The sequence below is a fragment of the Urocampus carinirostris genome, chromosome 13 (genome assembly GCF_059441175.1).
Source record: "Urocampus carinirostris isolate Australia breed hairy pipefish chromosome 13, RoL_Ucar_1.0, whole genome shotgun sequence".
NCBI classification, from domain to species: Eukaryota; Metazoa; Chordata; class Actinopteri; order Syngnathiformes; family Syngnathidae; genus Urocampus; species Urocampus carinirostris.
Window position 1 is genome coordinate 41,127,312 of NC_142361.1, and position 19,501 is coordinate 41,146,812.

The window sequence follows — 19,501 nt, forward strand, 5'->3', positions numbered from 1 at the left end:
TTCAAGTATTAAACATTTATAAATATAAAAGTAGAAATAAATACAGGTTTATAAATAAAATCCCAAATGATCTGCCATCTGCCAATTTTTCTTAATTAGAACTTTATTTTTATTGGGTCATTTTTCTTAATACGGTAAAATTAGAAAAATAATACTTGATATGAGTTCAACTATTACCATATTTTCCAGACTGTAAGGCGGTCCTAAAAAACCCAATGGATCAGAAATCGCGCCTTAGAATCCAGTTCACCTTATAGACCATAAAATATGATTGCAAATGCACAGTAAACTGGCCATGATTATTATTTATGATTTTTGCTTTTCTTGGATCCTTTTTGATATCGAGGTTCATTTTGTGCTGTGATGTTTGTTGAGAAAAGAAAACTGGCTTAGTAGGTCTTTTTCATGGCCACATTCAAGCACTTTGTAAGACTTTCAAGGCCAACTTTTCAATTTCTCCTGTACCAACAAAAGGAAAAGTCCGATGTGCATCAGATATGTTGCAGTGCCATTCGCGTTCTGCAGCCAAAGTAGATAGATAGATAGATAGTTTATTCATCCCCGTAGGGAAATTCACACTTCCAGCAGTATCGTTATGTTGATTAACAGATTAATAGGATGGCCTCGGGGTGCTGTGTTGTAGTTTAGTAACAGCGGCGTGGATGACGTCACACGCTAGGCCAAAAGTTTAACATCCCTGCGGCAGATGGAAATCTTTGTGCCCAGCGTTACACCGCCTCGTGTTCAAGGAGATAGCAGGTCCACCTCCTCTCCGATTCCCGCAGGCTAAAGTGTCTCTGTCTAACAGCGCTGTAGCCGGGTAGCTCCGGGTAGCTGAACGTTAGCGTCCGGGATGCTAGACGTGAGCCACGTATCCGTAAAACACAGCAAACTGCACTCCCTCTACGCTTTGATGTTTCGTCGATCTTATTTGGTAGGGAGTTGACATTTCCCATGATTACGGACGGTACCGAAGACTTATAACGCCGCTAGCCGCCCTACACCTTAGCTCCGGCTCTGCATCCACGATAGGGCCCCCTCGTCACGCTGGCACGAGAATTCTTCAGGGCAAGGAGTCGATTCCTCGAATAAACCCATTTTTGTGCGTTAAAGTACCGCTATTCACGGTAACGGCATTGTAACGATGGAAATAATCGGTCGGAGTATCCCATTAATAAAAAAATAGAGCCGTTACCTAAATGCATTACTTATAACTAACCCTGGTGATCCCATGCTTATTTCTAGAGATAATTGGAATGATTTAGTGTTTTTTTTTTTGTTGCACGTGCAAGACATGGCGCATCTGGAGAAGGAGTTGCGCAACGCCATCTGCTCCGGGCAGCCTCGGACTCACCGGCCCTGGAGGAAAATTCTCATCATGGTGGAAGGCATCTACAGGTCGGTGGCGTCAAACTTGCACAAATTGAGAAAAAAAATGAAAATGGATGGAAATATTTCATCGCAATTAAAATACAAATACAGTGCTACCTGTACTTGCAAAATGAATTCCTTCTGGGAGTAGCTTCGTGACCTGAACACTTGGTAAGTAGAGACGTATTTTGAAATTGTAATCGTGGTAGTCCGTTCCAAGCCCTGCAAAAATAAAGTCTGATATTTTTTTGCTAAATCATAAAATAGCATCAAAACATGAAAGAAATACATGTGAAAATGAGATTACCGCACAATAAACATAAAACGAGAGGAACATCGTGTAAAAAAACAAAGAATAAAGGAAATAATATATTCATTTACCTTTTTGCCTGGTGCTTCTTGAAAAACTGATCCCACGACGTCTGCTTTTGCCGGCTTTCGACAATCTGTCGGAAATGCGCGAGGCAATCGTAACCATAATGAGCCTTACCCCTTTTTGGGTGATTCCTTTCCATAAATTCTGAGACTTTGCGGAATTTTTGTTGAAAGGTCTTTAATTTGGGCTGTTTGAATGACAGCTCCGTCTTCCTGCCCGCCATCTTTCCAAAACCTCTCTTCCTCCTCGCCTCTGAACTCTAAACTGTGACAGCGACTCGAAGAGCATGCTACAAAACACGCATTGTTTGCGTTTCGAAACTCGGCGCGGCTGATGGCATTGATCTTTCCAAAACCTCTCTTCCTCCTCGCCTCTGAACTCTAAACTGTGACAGCGACTCGAAGAGCATGCTACAAAACACGCATTGTTTGCGTTTCGAAACTCGGCGCGGCTGATAGCATTGATCATGTCCTGTATTTTTGACTTTGCATCCTGAAACGCCTTTGCAACTAGAGCTAATTTTTTTTATTCAGGTACTTCGTACCCCGAAACCTTCGTATGTTGAGACGTTCGTAGGTAGAGGTACCACTGTAAATGAGAATAAAAACAACACTCTACATACAAACACAAAAATAACCCGCACATCTGACTGCACGTCCGCCATATGCAATTACCATCAATTTCTGACTACATTTTAAATGCAACTTTTTTTCTTTTTTTTTCACGTGGCGGATAGTGGCACGGGTACACGCAGCGACTTCGAACTTACACGATAATGATCAAACTGGTAACAGCCGAATAGGATGTCTCTTTTTTTCAGCCCGTTAGGAAAAATATTCCTGATAATTAGTCACCTGCTCTAAAATGTGTCACCCTAAAATATTCAATCCGCCAACGGGACTTGTGAGAAATATTTATGTATAAAGATTCTTGTATGTAGTACTAGAAATTCTTGGTTTCCTCTCTATCACTTTGAACTGTGTGCAAGGGATGGGAGAGCTTAAGATCAGTCGCACAACTCGCACGTCTACAGGCTTTTTGTGATTGTGTGGGTTTTTGAATTTGAGTGAGTACAATACATTTTTTGAGTTTTTGGGGTGTCTTAACCGGAGTACAATGTGTTACTTTTCTTTAGTAGACATTCCCCTACTATATTTTTATATGTAAGACATGATCATTTATGAGTTCATTTTTATCATTGTATAAGCCTGTGGCTTGAAATCCAATGCGGCTTATACAAATACAAAGTTGAGTCTGAAATTCACGTTTTTTTATTCATTTTTCTTGTATTTTTATGTTTCGTGTTTTCTTTTTTCTACAATCAATTGTATTTATTTCCAAAACAAATACTTTATTTTTGCTTTTATTTTCCCTTTTATTCACGTATTTATTGTTTCTATCTCCACCAAAGAATGAACATATTCTCTATTTTTTGTCTTTTTTTTTTTTACTTATTTGCTGCTGTTTGTCTTTCTACTTTATGGTTTTATTATTTTAGATTCAGTTTTATTTTTTTATTATTTTTGAAAGTTTTGCAGATGGTGTTAACAGACTTTATTGTGACGTTGGCTCCACCAGCTCTTTAGCTTCGAATCCAGGGAAAACGTCGACGAGGCCGAACTCCGAGCTCCCGATTACAAATTTGCATAGGTTTCAAGTTATTTTCTCTTTCCGACATCAGCATGGAAGGCTCGGTGGTCCGTCTCCCCGAGCTGATGGCCCTGAAGAAAAAATACAAGGCTTTCCTGTACCTGGACGAGGCTCACAGCGTGGGGGCGGTGGGGCCGGGGGGCCGGGGCGTCACGCAGCTGTTCGGGGTGGATCCCAACGACGTGGACGTCATGATGGGGACCTTCACCAAGAGCTTCGGCTCCGCCGGCGGATACATCGCCGGGAAGAAGGTGAGCGAGCGAGCGAATACCTTTAATCGAAAGCGGAAAGGGAATATTGGATTTCTGAAGCGATACCAACTAATTGTTTACATCAGTAGGTCAGCAACTACTGGGTTGCGGACCAGTACCGTGCCGTGGGTCATTTGGTACAAGGCCACTTGGAAAGATGAAAGTTGCCTTGTTTTTTTCTTATACTGTTTTTATTCATGTATACCATGGTTCGGGGAACCTTTTTGACTCAAAGAGCAATAAAAGAAAAAAGAAATTGGGGGTAGAGGATTGAGCCGCACCATATATTTGAAAACAGAATTCCAAACCACTTAACCCGCTCGATCGACAAAAGCTAATATTTTATTCCACTGTGTGAAGTTTTATGATTTGATCAAATATTATAATATAATATTGCCAGAGCCTGTGTCCTATATCAATAAACCACTTTAAATTTGTCTCCTCCTGCAGTCATTTTGACCGCCATTTTTTATCTTCAATAACAGTTTCAAGGTGCAGGCAAGTTCTTTTGTAAAAATGTCCCGACGTTCTGTAAACAAGAAGGATATCGTCGTATTTACCCTCTGCGCGGACGGCGCTGGGCAAAGGAGAAAGAGTGGGCGCGCATTGTGTATAGCTCCGCCCATCCCTGCCGCTCACCCAATCCAATTGCTCTAGGTGCTTTGCAAGAGCTTCTGGGTGTTTAAAAATTTGTTGCGTGGCTTTTCATTGTAAAGCTCTTCAACAATAAAAAAATTGCTTATTGAGCTTCCATATATAGGATTCTTTAGCAATGTACAATCACAACAGGGTTTGTTGGTGTGAAACCTTGACTGTAAACTGTAGTGAGAAATGTACTCTATGTATACACTACAGGTACCCTGTTTTTTTTAGTATTGGCTGGTTTAGCGTGCACCACAATAAGCTTCACTCATGTGCATTTAGGACGTCGCGGAAAAAATTTGCAAGGGTCTTTAAGCCATATGTACTCATGAAAAGAGCCATAAATGGCTCGCGAGCCACAGGTTTTCTACTCCTGGCGTATACACAGATATTTTTTACCGCCCCAAAACTAACTTTGGGTAATACATGAGGTTCTACAGTAGTATATTACCATATGTGAACAATTATCCATCAGTCGACAAATACCGCTGACCTCAGTTTCATACTATTTAATGCAACGGAAATCGAACCCAGACCGCGATAGTGAGAGTGCGAAATCCTAACTACTGAGAGAGAGATACTCTCAGTGAGTGTATTGGCCTGGTTGATTAACAGTGCAGCTTGTTTTTTTCCTGCACTTCTTTCGAGATGAGTACACATTCTCACATTATCTGAACATGAAAGGATGGCACGCGTTTTCATGACGGAACTACTGTCGATATTCCTTTTCCAATGTTAGTATGTCCTGCATGTAAACATAGCCAGTGTCGGACGCAGATCGAAGGCGTCGACGCTGCGGGTAGCCGAGCGAGTCGGCGAAGCGTGACTCACTTTTTCTACGCTAGGCGATCGCATTTTTTGCTAAATAACACGGGTCAAGAAAATACTTGACATTATTCGAAACTACAAATATTTGTCGGCAAAACTTCCATATTTGCTCGATCGGCCTTTCGGGAGTCGCGATCGCAAACCAGTCGACTGGAGTCAGTTTAAAGAAAATATATTGTTTTCGCCTTTTTACATCATTTTCTTATTGACATGATTTTACATGCTACAGCATTTCTATATAACCTCTAACATATAAAAAGATAACGTTAAAATGTGATCACATCCTGTGTTTTCGATGCTAACTAGAGTGTTTTTAATGCAAACTTAGATTGTAGATTTTGTCTATCCCCCTAAAACAAGACAGAGTAGTGCTAATGCGAATTTTGCTACTTTATAATGAAAGGATTTTTTTCAGTTTTACCTCCCTCCATTAAACAGTGTTGCTAATGCTTTTTTTTAACTTAGTTTATAGTTGAACATGTTTTCTCTTGCCCTAAAATAAGACAAGACAGTGTTGCCAATGCTACTCGAGCTAGTTTGACTCGACAAGCTGTTCAAGCTCAAATGTATAGGCTTCGCCACCTGCCAGGTCTCTCCATTACAGGAGAGGCCACCTTGTTCGAATTAGGCAGCGAGAACGGAACCCTCCGGTCCTAATAAGAAGGTGCGGCCGAAAACCTTCTTGTGGCGGGCGGCGGAACTGCCTTTAACCAGCACCCCTTAAGCAAGCCCCTTTAACCTCTTTCGAGTACTGACGGATGGCCGACCCTGGGACCCGTCAGGTGTAGAGGGATCCAACTCGGGGGCTGCCAACCTTTTTGACCCAAACGGCCAGAATAGCAAAATATTTAAATTTTAAGACATCATTCAGCAAAACCACCAAACCCGCTCTCCAGAAAAAAAGCTCATTTTCCAGCAGATTTTATTTCTCTGTTTGATTAGCCGGTGTCCTATATCAAGTCAAGTCAAGTCAAGTCAAGTCATTTATTTTTGTATAGCCCTAAATCACGAAGAGTCTCAAAGGGCTTCACAGATTGTTACACTATATTACACAAACTATTTTCAACCGACAAGACGAGTAGGTTATTCGTATGCAATGGAGTATAGGTGAGTTTTAAGTTTAGATTTAAACATTTCCACTGAGGTTGCAGATCGGATCTCAGGGGGAAGAGCATTCCACAGCACCGGTGCCCGGATGGAGAACGCTCTCGAACCAGCAGAAGACTTCTTTGCTCTCGGGATCACCAGAAGACCGGCACTCTCAGATCGCAGGCTTCGGACCGGGACATAGCGGCAGATCAGATCTGAAAGATAAGAGGGAGCAAGTCCATGTATGATTTTGTACAGTACTAAGAGAACTTTGAAGTCACATCTTTGGCTAACTGGGAGCCAATGCAGGTTAGCCAAAATCGGTGTTATGTGATCGTACTTTTTTGTCCTAGTTAAAAGCCTCGCTGCGGCATTTTGTACTAGCTGAAGAGACTTGATTCTGGACTTCGGGAGACCGGAAAGTAGTGCATTACAGTAGTCGAGACGGGAGGTAACAAATGCATGAATTATTGTTTCCGCATCAGACTGAGACAGTATTGAACGGATTTTAGCAATGTTGCGAAGATGGAAGAAGGCAGTTCTAGTAATTTGCTTTACATGCATCTCAAATGATAGATCAGGGTCAAATATGACACCTAAATTTTTAACTGAGTCACTCTGTGTGATGTGACATTTGTCAAGGTTCACAGCAGTTTTTGAGAAGAAGTCACGGCATTTAGAAGGACCAATGACTAGCATTTCGGTCCCCGTCCCGCAGTTACTTGAAATCATTGAGGTTCATTTTGACCTTTTTTGGTAAAAAAAAGTTTTGAAACGACGTGCAAGCAGAGTTCTTTTGTAAATATGTCACCAAAAACTACAAACGGAAAGTCTATGGGTAGCTGAGAGCTACTTTGGTCACCAGCGGCAAAGGGCACCCAGTTGGATACGAATTTTTGAAATAGCGACTTGGCGAGATGGCCCGCTACATAGCCAAAAAGTAGCTTGATAGTTCGGTAGAACAATAAACAGGTAAAACAAATCAAAGGGAGCTTGATAGCGAGCTGAAAGAATAAAAAGCCAACTCAGTAACCAAATCAAAAGCTAGATTGCTCGCTGGAAAGGAAGCCAAAATTGAGCTTGATCACACACAAAAGGAATACAATGTTCGCCAGATAACAGACAAAAAAATGGAAACGCTAGCTAGATAATCAAGTCAAGTCATTTTCATTTGTAGGAAGATAACTAGCGACAAAGGACCCAATCCAATTGTTTTGTACGCTTGGCTATCGTTTGTGGGTAATTACAGTTAGGTGTGGTTTATTTTTATCAAAGATTTTCAAAAGTGAACAAATATTATTTAATGAGCTTCCATATAAAGGATTCTTTTGGGGTTCACAGCCTGACACATTGACTGAACTGTAGGTAAAACCGTGCCCTTCATATACAGGACCGAAAAATTTGCCTGCACCAAAATCGACAGAACTAAAGAATTGGAACGTCACAAGTGGCATGTTTTTCTCCAGCTATATGTACTCATGAGAAGAACCATTTATGGCTCGCGAGCCTTAGGTTCCCGACCCCTGATTTTACTCGTCTTACGCATCAACACTGCGTCATTTTTGGGGGCACTCCATCATTTGTGGTGATGCTGTATCGTGGGGGAAGTTCCATAAAGAGCGTCAGAAAAAACATCTCATCCCGCAAGTGTCCTGCACGAAAACCGCTGGCTTTTTTTCTTGGTGGCATTGTTTGAGTGACTCGGTTCGATGGCAGGTTTTGGTGGACTACCTCCGTGGCTGCTCCCACAGCGCCATGTACACCTCGGGGATGTCGCCTCCCTTGGCCGAGCAGATTATACGAACCCTAAAGTGCATCACGGGACAAGATGGCAGCACGGAAGGTGAGTGTCCTTTGCATCCCACTCCTTTTTTCTGGAGAGAAAATTGAATGATCTGTATGGCGCTTGAATGCAACTCAGAGCGATGTGTAAATAGATTAAACGTACAATAAGAAAGGCCTCGTTCCTCCCCAGCCAACATCCCCTGAAGGTGAAGCGCACAGACGTACTCGAAAAGTGGGAAAAGTATAGGACAATTTAAAATCCACAAGGGCAGGGCAAACGGAAGCTCTCGTTAAACCAAACTGACACAGGATATATTGAAATACCCGACCGTTCTCAGTAGAAGACACATGCAAACATCTCAGACATTGGCAAACGGCCCAGCTTTCCCACACCAACTCGCTCTAACAGAACAAAACATACAAATGAGATGATGCACAATATGGTGAAAAGTCATAAAAGGAAGAAGATGCAGGATTGGTTGAAATACCAATGAGTTCTCACTGAACAAAACATGAATGCTGAGGAAGCTGGAAACATCTCCAGTATAGACGGAACGAGAGAACGTTCTATCAGCAACCAGCTCTGACGAAACTAAATGGAGACAATGAAGGATAAGATGGGACACTACCTTTAACTGAACAAAACAGCAAAGGCTTGGAAGCGGGACACATCTCTTATTTGGATTTAACAAGGACATCATTTTCCAACACCAACCAGTTCTAACGTAACAAAACATGAAAGGGGGAACAACTCAGGATATCCTGGGGCAATACCCATAATTGGACATAATTCGAAAGTTGGAGGATGCAGGGAAATTGAACAATGTTATAATGACCCAACCCCGACAAGCTCTAACAGATCAAAACACGAAGAAGGACGATGCGGCAAATGTAGGAACAACATGCAAGGAAGAAGATAAGGTATATATTGAAATGCCATCTGGTTCTAAGAGAAAAAAACATGAACGCTGAGGAAGGACACGTCGCAAGTGTGTATAGAACAACGACACAACGTTCGAACCCCAATCAACTCCAACAGAGTTTTCTTTCAACTGAACAAGAAATCAAAGTAAGAAGATGCAGGAGAACGCATTCCATCGTGGTTCGATCCACTACATAATCTTCCGACACCGATCGGCTTTAACAGAACAAAACATGAAAATAAGCCAACGCTGAGTATTTGGGAACACTGGTGACCGGCAACTGAACAAAACATGAACGTAAGAGGACACCGGGAAAAACACTCGGGCTAACCCGAACTCAAGAAAAGCGACGTGAATCTGGAGTACTCAACAATGTTAGCATGAGCTGTAAGTGCGGATCTGCAGGGGAAGACAAACAGCTGCTGGGACTGGAAATATGGAAGCCATTACTGAGGGGAAGGGTCGGGGGGTCTTTAATGCGGGGGAAGGGGGGTGCAGCAGCACACGTTGCAGAGGAAATCATTTTCATGTGTTTTGAGGAAGCGCAGATTCCTCAATACTTTCATGGCAGCGGACGTCAGGGAGGGTAAGGCATCAACCTCGGGGTCTCAAACTCAATGGAGTCTGGGGCCACTGAAGCTGGGGTCCGGTTTCGGACGAAAAAAGGTCTGCAGACTGGACTTTGAAATGAGAATTGATACGACACCAGTTATTAGTATTAGGAGGAGGGCGATAAGCGATATTTGGAGCCGATATTCATCCGCTGTAAAAGCTTAAACATGAGCGTAAGCAATATTCGTTTATACTGCTGAAACCTTTTCAGTATATCGTTTTGATTTTCAACACAACTAACATGACTCAAATGAACATAAAACAAATGGTGCAGAAAAGTAGAAAAGTGTGGGCACTCCCGGTTTACAGCCAGATTGAGAAACCCGTGTTATGGTACCAGCTCATCACTTCTACATTAGCTTGCTCTTCATCACACACGCACACACAAGTGTTACGATAAGAGCTAATATATCAGCCTCCACCTAATGGTAACCAGACTTTTTACGCCATCCTTTACTCACACACGCTTTTCTACCACAGACTTAAAATCTCACTGTCATGTCGGGATACAGGAGTTAGTAGGGCTTCCTTTATTTATCCCGCTCTAACTGAATTCTTCCTGCTACTGTGGCTTTGCTCCCCGTCGCCTATCCAATCAGGTTGCGTGTGAGACAGAAGGCAGGAAGGCGAGAAAAGGCTCAGCTGTATCTGAGCCTTAATAATCGTCCCGTCAAATAGATTACGTGCCAGTACGGATATCGGTCAAATTCACAAATATTAGTGCAGATTATCGTCCCACCCGATAATCTGTCGAGTATCGATGTGCGGGAGGGTCCGGCGCACAACATCTAAGGCACAAACCTCAAGCCGACAATAAACGGACCAACGAGGTCGTCCCTCGGCCTCTTTTTGTCTCTTCCACGTCGAATTTCACACCGGAAGGTGAACCAAAGGTCACAAAGCCTGTCAGGAGAATTCTTTTCTCAACTGGGTCAGAAATACCGCTTTACATCGGATTCTATTGTCACAGTTGACTTGAGAAAATAATCGGAAAAGGCTGCAAAATCTGCATTTCTTGCTGTCTATAATAGTCATGAGGCTAATAGTTTTTTTTTTGTAGATTTCTAAATATGTTCATTATATTTCCTGTGTTTTTCAGTTTAAATTTGTTCATATAAAAATGTATAAAAAGTTTCTTGGGTTTTTTTTCTTCTTTTTATCTCTCCTTTTTCCTTTTGTTATTGTATTTGTCTTTGGCGTTATTTTTCCCCAACCTTTTCAAGTTGTTCCATGCGCAATGTTACTTCATATGCGGTCATGTAGGGATTAAAGCCACAAAAACAACCCGAAGAGCCGTTTGGGACCTGAAAGAGTCTGCTTTCTTCAACTGACGGTAAAGAGAAGTAAGGAAAGTGAGGGAGGAAGAAAACGGGAGAAAGACAGAAGCAGACAGAATGACGGAAAGAAAAAGAAAGGGGGGTGAGACAAATGGGAGAGACAGAATGAGCGAGAAAGAAAGAGAAAGGGAGGAAGAAAAAACAGTCAAAGAAAGAAAGGGAGAAAAAAGGGTGTGAGAAAGTGAAAATGATCAAACAAAAAAGAGGAAGGAACATGTAGAGAAAAAACATTTAGAGACAGACGGACAAAAATAAATCACTAGTGAGCTATATTCAAGAGCGATCTTTGGGCTATTTTCACTGGGGTCACCTGGTGCTCGCGGGCACCCCGTCGGGGACCCCTGCCGTCTTTTTCTCCGTTTTGACTTCCCTTTCTTTCTATGTTTTTGCGGAAGGCCTCCGTCGCATCCGCCAACTGGCCGAGAACACCAAGTATTTCCGCTCCAGAGTCAAGAAAATGGGATTCATCATTTACGGCAACGAGGACTCGCCCGTGGTGCCCCTTCTCCTCTACATGCCCGGGAAAGTCGTGTAAGGACCGCCGGTACCGGATTCGCGTTGAGGGAAAGAGAAGAGAAGAGAAGGTTTTGGATTTCATTTCTATTCAACCGTTCTGCCTCCGGTTGCACGATAACTTTCTAATTGCTAGATGTGTTGGCATCCATGAGGACTTCCGCAAGCGATGACTTGCGCGAGACGGTGCCCGTCCTCTTCGGCGCCAGACTAATAGGAGTCCTATAAAACGCTGAGTCAAATTGTGATAAATGAAATGAAATAATCTGCATTTCTATAGCGCTTTTCAAGTCCATGAAGACTTCCCAAAGCGCTTTACAATGTGCTTTACATTTCCCAATAGCGGCCGTGCAGCCATGTAAGGCACTAAGCGGCTTATTGGGGGTTCAGTGTCTTGCCCAAGGACACTTCCACATATAACACGGAGGAGCCGGGAATCGAACCTGCGACCTCTTGATCCCAAGACGAGCGCTCTACCTCCTGAGCTCCTGCCGCCCGTGATGGAAATGAGAAGCATTTCAGAAAAACAATCGCATTTCATACAAAAAATGGGAATTGGGTGTTAATGTGAACAGCAGTCTTCTCGTGTCCTCCGCTTCAGGCCCCGCTTGACATCATACAGGGCACACCGGACTATAGGGTGGAGACTTTTACAGGCGCCTTATGGTCCTGAAAATGCCATACTCGTTTGTGTATATAACATGCTTTTTAAAAAAAACCTTCAAAAAGATATCAAAGTCATGGTGCGTGTTGTCACAAACTGTGGGTGGTCAACGAATATTATGAACGATCGCTTAACCCTATAAATTAAGGAGCCCAGTTCATTCTTTTGAAACTGGTGGTCCAGCCTTTTTGGAGCATCTGTTTTTAGATAAGTTTATCAGGAAAACCAATGAATAACCCTTTTAGTTCATCTGAAGTTTTGGCGACACAATGATTTTAAGTGAATTTTAGGTTTTCTTGACAAAGAGGTCATTTGACAAAAACAAAACAAAGCAGGGATAAGAAAATAAAACAAAGAAAAAGTATTTATTCCACTGCTCCGTTTGTCCCCCTGGGGGGAATTGTCAAGGCAACCTTTGCTTCAAACATGCAAGAAAACACTAAACCTCACGCCCAGTTGCTACAAGTTACCTCATTCAATGAGAATAAATGAATTCAAGCATAGTATTCGATGCATAGGTTTTGCAGAAAAGGAATTCCGACCCTTTGTTGAACGGCTTCCGGTGTTGGTAGTATATAAAACCATATTTGTGCAGTTGAAAAATATCACCCCCATCGCAAAACGTCGGATGCAACGGGAATCGAACCTGGGTCGCGGCGATGGGCCACCAGCGATATTAAAGACAGTTGATAAAGCATTGGATTTGATCCCACGATCACACTCTTTTCAGTCACGTATCAGAGACGAATGGTAGAAAATTGAGAAAATAAAGTCTTCCTGAAAAAATACTGTCACATGCTTCATTGTGACTTTTGACAGCAGATACCTTTTTTTATTTTAACGAAATGGCCGACGTGTACGCGCGTATCGGCCCGGCAACACGTTTGACCATTTTGGCAGCCGGCCGGCACAGCGATCTACCGTCTCGACGGCAGATGGCGCCGTTACGATGCTGCGGAGAAAAATGCTATCGCGCGCGTCAAAAAAACAAAAAGATCCACACGGCAAGTTACAGATCATCTCTATTGTTGATTTCATCGTTTTCTTATGCCCGATTGACGCCGCTCCCCTTTCCCCGCTTGAGTTTGTGACTTCCTCCCGTCTTAACGCGGTGTCGCTCGATCGGTTGGCCTGGCACGACATATAAAATGCAAATTTCAATCTTTGACTCAATCTGGAAAAGTCACTTGACATTTTCTCCAGAGCAAGAAAGGGAATCGAAACGAGGGGGCTCAGAAACTCACCTGCCCGTCCTCGAGCTAGCTTAAATCGCTAACGTTTTCTTTTATGGGTGAAATTCTAAAATGTGGGTTCTGATCAAAGACTCATTTTCTCCTTTCATTATCATGATCAACAACAATGATTGTTTTGTTAAATAAGAAGCTAACATGGTTTTTCTGGTCACTCATCTATTTATCCAGCATACTTTTGCGGTTACTATGTTCCTATTAACATGTCGTTAAGAGGAAATTCCTAAAATGCAGTTTAACACAGAACACGGGGTCGGGTCTTTGGAAGAAGCCCGCGTTTAGGCCCCGTTTGACCCGCCCGTGTGTTGATTTTTGTCTGTTTTGTCTGCAGAGCTTTTGCCCGAGAAATGCTGGCCAGGAAAATCGCGGTGGTGGTGGTGGGCTTCCCGGCCACGCCCATCACCGAAGCCCGCGCGCGATTCTGCATGTCGGCCGCGCACACCAGGGACATGCTGGACCAGGTAGGCGCCCCCCCGCCCAATCCTTTTCCTTTCTAATCCTCGGCTTCCCGCTCAGGTCTTGCATCACCTGGATCAGGTGGGCGACGCCCTGGGACTCAAGTTTTCCCGACGGAAATAACGGTCGGACCGCCAAGAGGCTCCGAAATGTGACGGTGCCGACGCCGTCTTCACTCCGGTCAAAAGTGGCTCCAAATTGGACGCCACTTTCAACTCCAATTTTTCACGTCCGAGCAAAACGCGGCCGTTTTCGAGCCCAAACGCTTGGACTTTGGCCACGCCCTCACCAACCGTTCGTAAGTGCTATTTTTCTCTCATTTGCCGAGAACCCGTGACGCCCGTTAAATCGGCCGACGGGGCGTCGCCTCCGCTCGGTGCTTTTTGGAACCGCTCCTTTAGTCAAATAAAGTCCTATCATAAGAATGACTTTGATTGTGGAATTTTTACGACGGATGCTCATTTTTCTCCATTTTTGACTGAGGACCGTCATTTTTTTTCCAGCAGATGCTCATTTTTTTGTATTTTACAGAAAAACTCATTTTTTGCTGAAGATGTTTGTGTTTTTACAGTAGATGAGCCTTTTTTTATAGCAGGAACCATTTTCCAAAACAAATGCTAATTATTATTATTGTTTTTTTTTTTAGCAAATGCTCATTTTTTTGCCGCAGATGTCCATTTTTGCATCAGTCATTTTTATAAGCTGATGCTCATGTTATTGCAGTAGATTTTTATTTTTTTCTAGCTGAACCCATTTTTCTTTGGTAGATGCCCATTTTTTTTTTTTACAGAAAATACACAGCAAAGTTCATTTTGCAGCACATGTCTGTTTTTTCCAGCAGATTTTCTTTTTATGACAGTAAATGCTCATTTTTTCGAGCAGACGTTCATTTTTTCCAGCAGATGCTCATTTTTTTTTGCTGCAAATGTCTGTTCCAGAAAAAGGCTCATTTTTTTCTGCAGATGTTTGTCTTTTTACAGTATATGAGCCTCCTTTTTACAGCGGGAACCATTTTCCAAAACAAATGCTAATTATTATTATCTTTTTTTTTTTTTGCAATCGATCTTTGTTTTTTAACAGCAAGTGCTGATTTTCATTTTTTTGGGGCGCAAATGTCCATTTTTGCATCAAACAGTTATTTTTTTAAGCTGATGCTCATGATATTGCAGTAGATTTTTATTTTTTCTAGTAGAGCCCATTTTTCTCTAGTAGATGGCCATTTTTTACAGAAAATACCCAGCAAAGTTCGTTTTTTTGCAGCACATGTCTGTTTTTTCCAGCAGATTTCCTTTTTATGACAGTAAATGCTCATTTTTTCAAGCAGACGTTCATTTTTTCCAGCACCACAGAGTATAGCAGCCGGGCAACAATGGTAAATGGAGGCCGGCAAAGCAATCCTTTGCCAGTACCTAGATATACTGGGCGGGAGATAGGATTTCCAATCCGTTGGGTTAAAACCAATCCTGGTCCTATGTCGTTATTTCTTTTGATACGGCAATTGAATTGAACAAAAGTCTTGTGTTTGCAAACGTCAAACAAGGCGAGGGGTTTTTCTCTGCCTCGGGCGACGGTCCCATCCTTCCGCCATCACTCATCTTTAATTGAGGTCTCTTTCGTATCAAAACCTGTAAAAATGTCATTCGGCGGATTAACGATCTCCATATTGCGCAAGACGCACTTGCAAAATATAAACAGACGTCAAATAAAAGGCGTTAATGATAACCTTGGCCAGATCGTCCACAATGGCTTCTTTCACTAGGGTGAAGACGCAAAGTGTCGGGGCTTGTTTTGCGGCGTTCGCCGCCGCCGCCGATGCCGCCGCCTCATAAAAGAAGAGTTTTGGCGCACAGACACTGAATATATGCAGCCCCGAGAAAAGCAAACCCGCAATTAACGGGAATTCTCTCGCCAAGGGGTGATGCTATCTCCATTAAAGCGACGATGAGAATTGGATTTTTTTTTTAAATAAACAGGGTCCGTACGTGTGCTTGAAATCCTTGAACATGCTTGAATTTTTATGTCGAGTTTAAGGTCAGGAAAATGCTTGAAATTCTTGCCATTGCCGTGTTTCTTGGAGGTCTGACTTTATTCATCGCGCAATAAATGATAAATGTCTTTGACCAAGGGCGTGAAAACAACGCAAACACGCCCGCAATGCTGGCTTGTCATCATGGCGTCGTCGCCGCCCCCTTACTGCTTGCACCCGAGAGGACAGCTCTATTCTGGCTCAGATATTTTTGTTTTTTGTAACGATACATTATCAATAATAATAAAACACTATGCAAACAATGATATAGTCATTAGTCATTTCATATGTTTTGCAGGGGATCCCTAAAAACACCTGACATATAAATGAGACTGTTCAAAGATCTAGAAAAAACATGATTCATTTTTTACACACTGAAATGCCTTTTAACCACAGTTTACTGTCAGTCTCGCACCACCAGGCCCTGTTTTAGCTTCTTACGAAAGCTGATTCAACAATCTATGTTCATTGTTAAGAAAAAAGTATTAAAACACCCAAAAGCCTTAGCAAAGCACTCAAGGCAGTTGGAATGGGCGGAGTTCTACACAGGACGCCTGGACTTCTCCTTGGCCCAGCGCCGTCTGCACTAAAGGTAAATACGATGTTATCCTCGTTTGCGGTATTTGGTGACATTTTCAAAAAGAACTTTGCTCGCACCTTGTTTTGAAACCGTTATTAAGGAGAAAATGGCGTTCCAAATGAGGTGGTCATCGACACCGATCTGGGATACAGGCTCTGGCGTTACCATTGTTTCATAGATTACATCGAATCAAGTCTGGAGGGTGGGTTCTTAAGGCCCAATACATTTTAGAAAACGGTTCGAATCCACTTCAAATAAGTCCAACAATATTTGAGATGATTGACAGTCCTACGTTCCACAAACGAAACATGGATTTGACAAGACCAATATCAACTTTCCAAATTCAAATCAAACCGTTTATTGTGCACCGGTGTGACGTCCTTGAACAGATCATATTTGACAAAAGCCGAGAAACCCCAAAATCTTCTACAGCATCCTGATTGAATCCGTTCCAAACATGGAGATCTTCCCACGAGAGAGCTTTTGCTTTATGTACTGTATACAGAAAACAACAAATGTAATATTGGAACAGGTAGGATTTGCTAGTCGTCTTGAGAGTCAAGTCGAGGACGAGTCGGGCCGTCTTTGCCAACAACGCCGTCTATTGTGATGACAAACTGGGACGTGCACGGGCATAGCGGACGCATTTTTCTACACCCTACGTACGTGCGGGCGGGTGTTACCCAAATGCATATTTGTTTAGCGAGCTCCCGCCACTTGAAAAGCAATTCATGTCCTTTTTGTCTTCTGTTGTTATTTTCCTTACACAATAAACTTCATATGAATTCTAGTACTCTTTCTCTACGAAATTCTAATTATCGCATATTTAAAATGATTTTACCTGCCGATGCCATCTTCCGGCCGAAATCTGTATTTCAGCTTCCGACAAGCTCCTTTGGTTGCATGTGCACGTACGTGTATTTCTAAGACGCGATCAAATAAACTTTTTTTTTTTTCATTTTTCTGGGGGTTAAGTTGGCGTTTAGACTGAACTGAATAGAATCTAATGCGTTTATTGTCATGACACAGAATGTTATTAAATTCAAAACTGCCCCACAGAGGGCACATATACACGTGGGATTTAAAGTAACAGAATTGAAAAGTAATACAATTACCAATATTCAGAGAAAAATACGAGACATAACACAACAAAAAAACGTAGTTGGCAGGGATCCGTGATAAATTGATGCTATTCGTACTCTATTTTATAGATAGCTAGATAGTTTATTCATCCCCATAGGGAAATTCACACTTCCAGCAGTATAGTGTATTGTGTTGAAAAATAAAATAATAAAATAAAAAATATAGAAAACAAAAATACCCAATTAGAACATGTTGATATAGAGTATTTAAAAGTAGTGCTACATAGAATACACACTGTCATAAAAATACAGTAATATGCAAATGTTGGGGTGGGATTTTACTCCCCTGGGTGGAGTTAAAGAACCTCTTGGCATGAGGAAGAAATGATCTCAGTCTGTCCGTGGAACAAGACTGTGACAGCAGTCTGTCGCTGAAGCTGCTTTTTTGTCTGGAGATGATGCTGTGTAGTGGATGTGATGATTGGTCCATGATTGACCGCAGCTTTTTCAGTGCCCGTCTCTCAGCTACAGTGGTCAGGCTGTCCAGCTCTGTGCCCACAACAGAGCTCGCTTTCCTCACCAGTTTATTAAGACGAAACTGCCCTTTTCTTACTTTCGCCATTTTCATGCTACACTAACAGAAAAGTGCAAGCAGGAGCACAAAATCCCTCCCCACCCCTGGCTGCCTCCTTTCTTCTGGCCTAATGTGCTCTGTGGCCAGAACACCCATGAAAAAAAGTAAGATAAGATCAGATTGACGTAAAAAAAAAAATAGAAATATACATATATAGTAAAGCTCTTTGAACTCACACACATGTAACACATACTTCATAGAGGAAACCATTTCATTTGCAACTTTTAGAGTAGAGGTGCAACATTTTGATTCTTTTCCTCCGTTGATGCTGATCAGAAGAGTACAGTAGAACTTTATTTTTCAATATATTATAAAGTCAAATATAAAAAACAGGAATATTATTCCTGAAATGTCCAGCAAACATGTGTAATGATATATTCTTAATGACTCCCTAGAAGTAAGTAGGATTATTTTACGAAACAGATTCTCATTTTAAGGATCATATTTTATAATTCAATATTTTTTGGATTCCTCTCGTAGAAGTCATCTCTAAATGAATGAAAAATACAATTGTTCATTTTCTTTGGAATTTTGACAAGGAAGGGGAAAAAACAACAGTAATAATAGAAAACTAAATAAACCGATTTGCTCAAACTCATCCGTCTGTCTGCATGTATATTTATTGATAAATGAGATCTTTTGTCAAGGTGACCGAGACGGGCCCCTGGTCCCGTGTTTGGAAGGCAACGCGGCCCCCCGCCCACTCCAGATCCTCCACCGCAACTTCCCTCCGTTGCGGACAATTGCTTTTGGATTTGATCTTAAAGTTACAGCGTGTGAAAGGCCACCCGACACGCCGTTCGGAAGAGGAAGGGGGATCCCTCCCCCCGGGGGGTCTTCCTCTCCCCGATGACGTCTTTATAGGAGCCGAGAAGAAGCCAAAATGTCCAACTTCCCCTGCGGGGTCGCCACATAGACAAACCTCCGCATTCTCCTGCCCGCCAATTGGTGGGGGGGGGTCACCTCACACGAGCCGCCCGGAATGCGGGAGGAAGACGCTATCGCAAATCAAACTAAAACCCAAATGCAGAGGGATTTCGTCTGGCCCGAGAGAAGCACGAGAGGAAAACGAACTCCGGTTTGAAATAGTCGATGTCGCTGAATGCAAGCGCCGCTCACAAAGACACTGTCGCTGTTTTTGTTCCTCTTTGTCTTCCTCATTGTTTATTTCTTTCTTCTTCTCTCTTTTCTTTTGCCTTTCTATGTCATTTTTTTCCTTCCTTTCTGTTTTTCATTGTTATCACGCATAAGGATGTCTTTCCTCCACTCCTTGCAAGTACCCATACTAAAATGTACTTGGTAACAAAAACAAAGAATATAGAATTACTATTAGTAGTAGCGGCGGTGACATTGTTTTTCACACCTTGGGATAGCAAGTAGCAATACTACATGTACTCTAACAAATTCCCTAAAATAAATAACATTTACTAGC

At 42.3% G+C, this 19,501-nt stretch overlaps 2 protein-coding genes across 2 annotated transcripts in view; one reads left to right on the plus strand and one right to left on the minus strand.

Annotated features, from left to right (window-relative positions):
• Window positions 1–14,175, plus strand: part of sptlc3 (serine palmitoyltransferase, long chain base subunit 3) — a 40,159-nt gene extending 25,984 nt beyond the window's left edge. Inside the window, exons 9-14 of the mRNA XM_088352054.1 lie at window positions 1,293–1,398; window positions 3,429–3,648; window positions 7,924–8,050; window positions 11,260–11,395; window positions 13,623–13,752; window positions 13,808–14,175. Of these exons, the coding sequence (XP_088208180.1) occupies window positions 1,293–1,398; window positions 3,429–3,648; window positions 7,924–8,050; window positions 11,260–11,395; window positions 13,623–13,752; window positions 13,808–13,870 (782 nt within the window). The 3' untranslated portion in view covers window positions 13,871–14,175. The remainder of the gene's footprint in view (window positions 1–1,292; window positions 1,399–3,428; window positions 3,649–7,923; window positions 8,051–11,259; window positions 11,396–13,622; window positions 13,753–13,807) is intronic.
• Window positions 6,084–19,501, minus strand: part of LOC148354567 (general transcription factor II-I repeat domain-containing protein 2A-like) — an 83,205-nt gene continuing 69,787 nt past the window's right edge. The window contains exon 3 of the mRNA XM_088352057.1: window positions 6,084–6,422. Within this exon, the coding sequence (XP_088208183.1) occupies window positions 6,202–6,422 (221 nt within the window). The 3' untranslated portion in view covers window positions 6,084–6,201. The remainder of the gene's footprint in view (window positions 6,423–19,501) is intronic.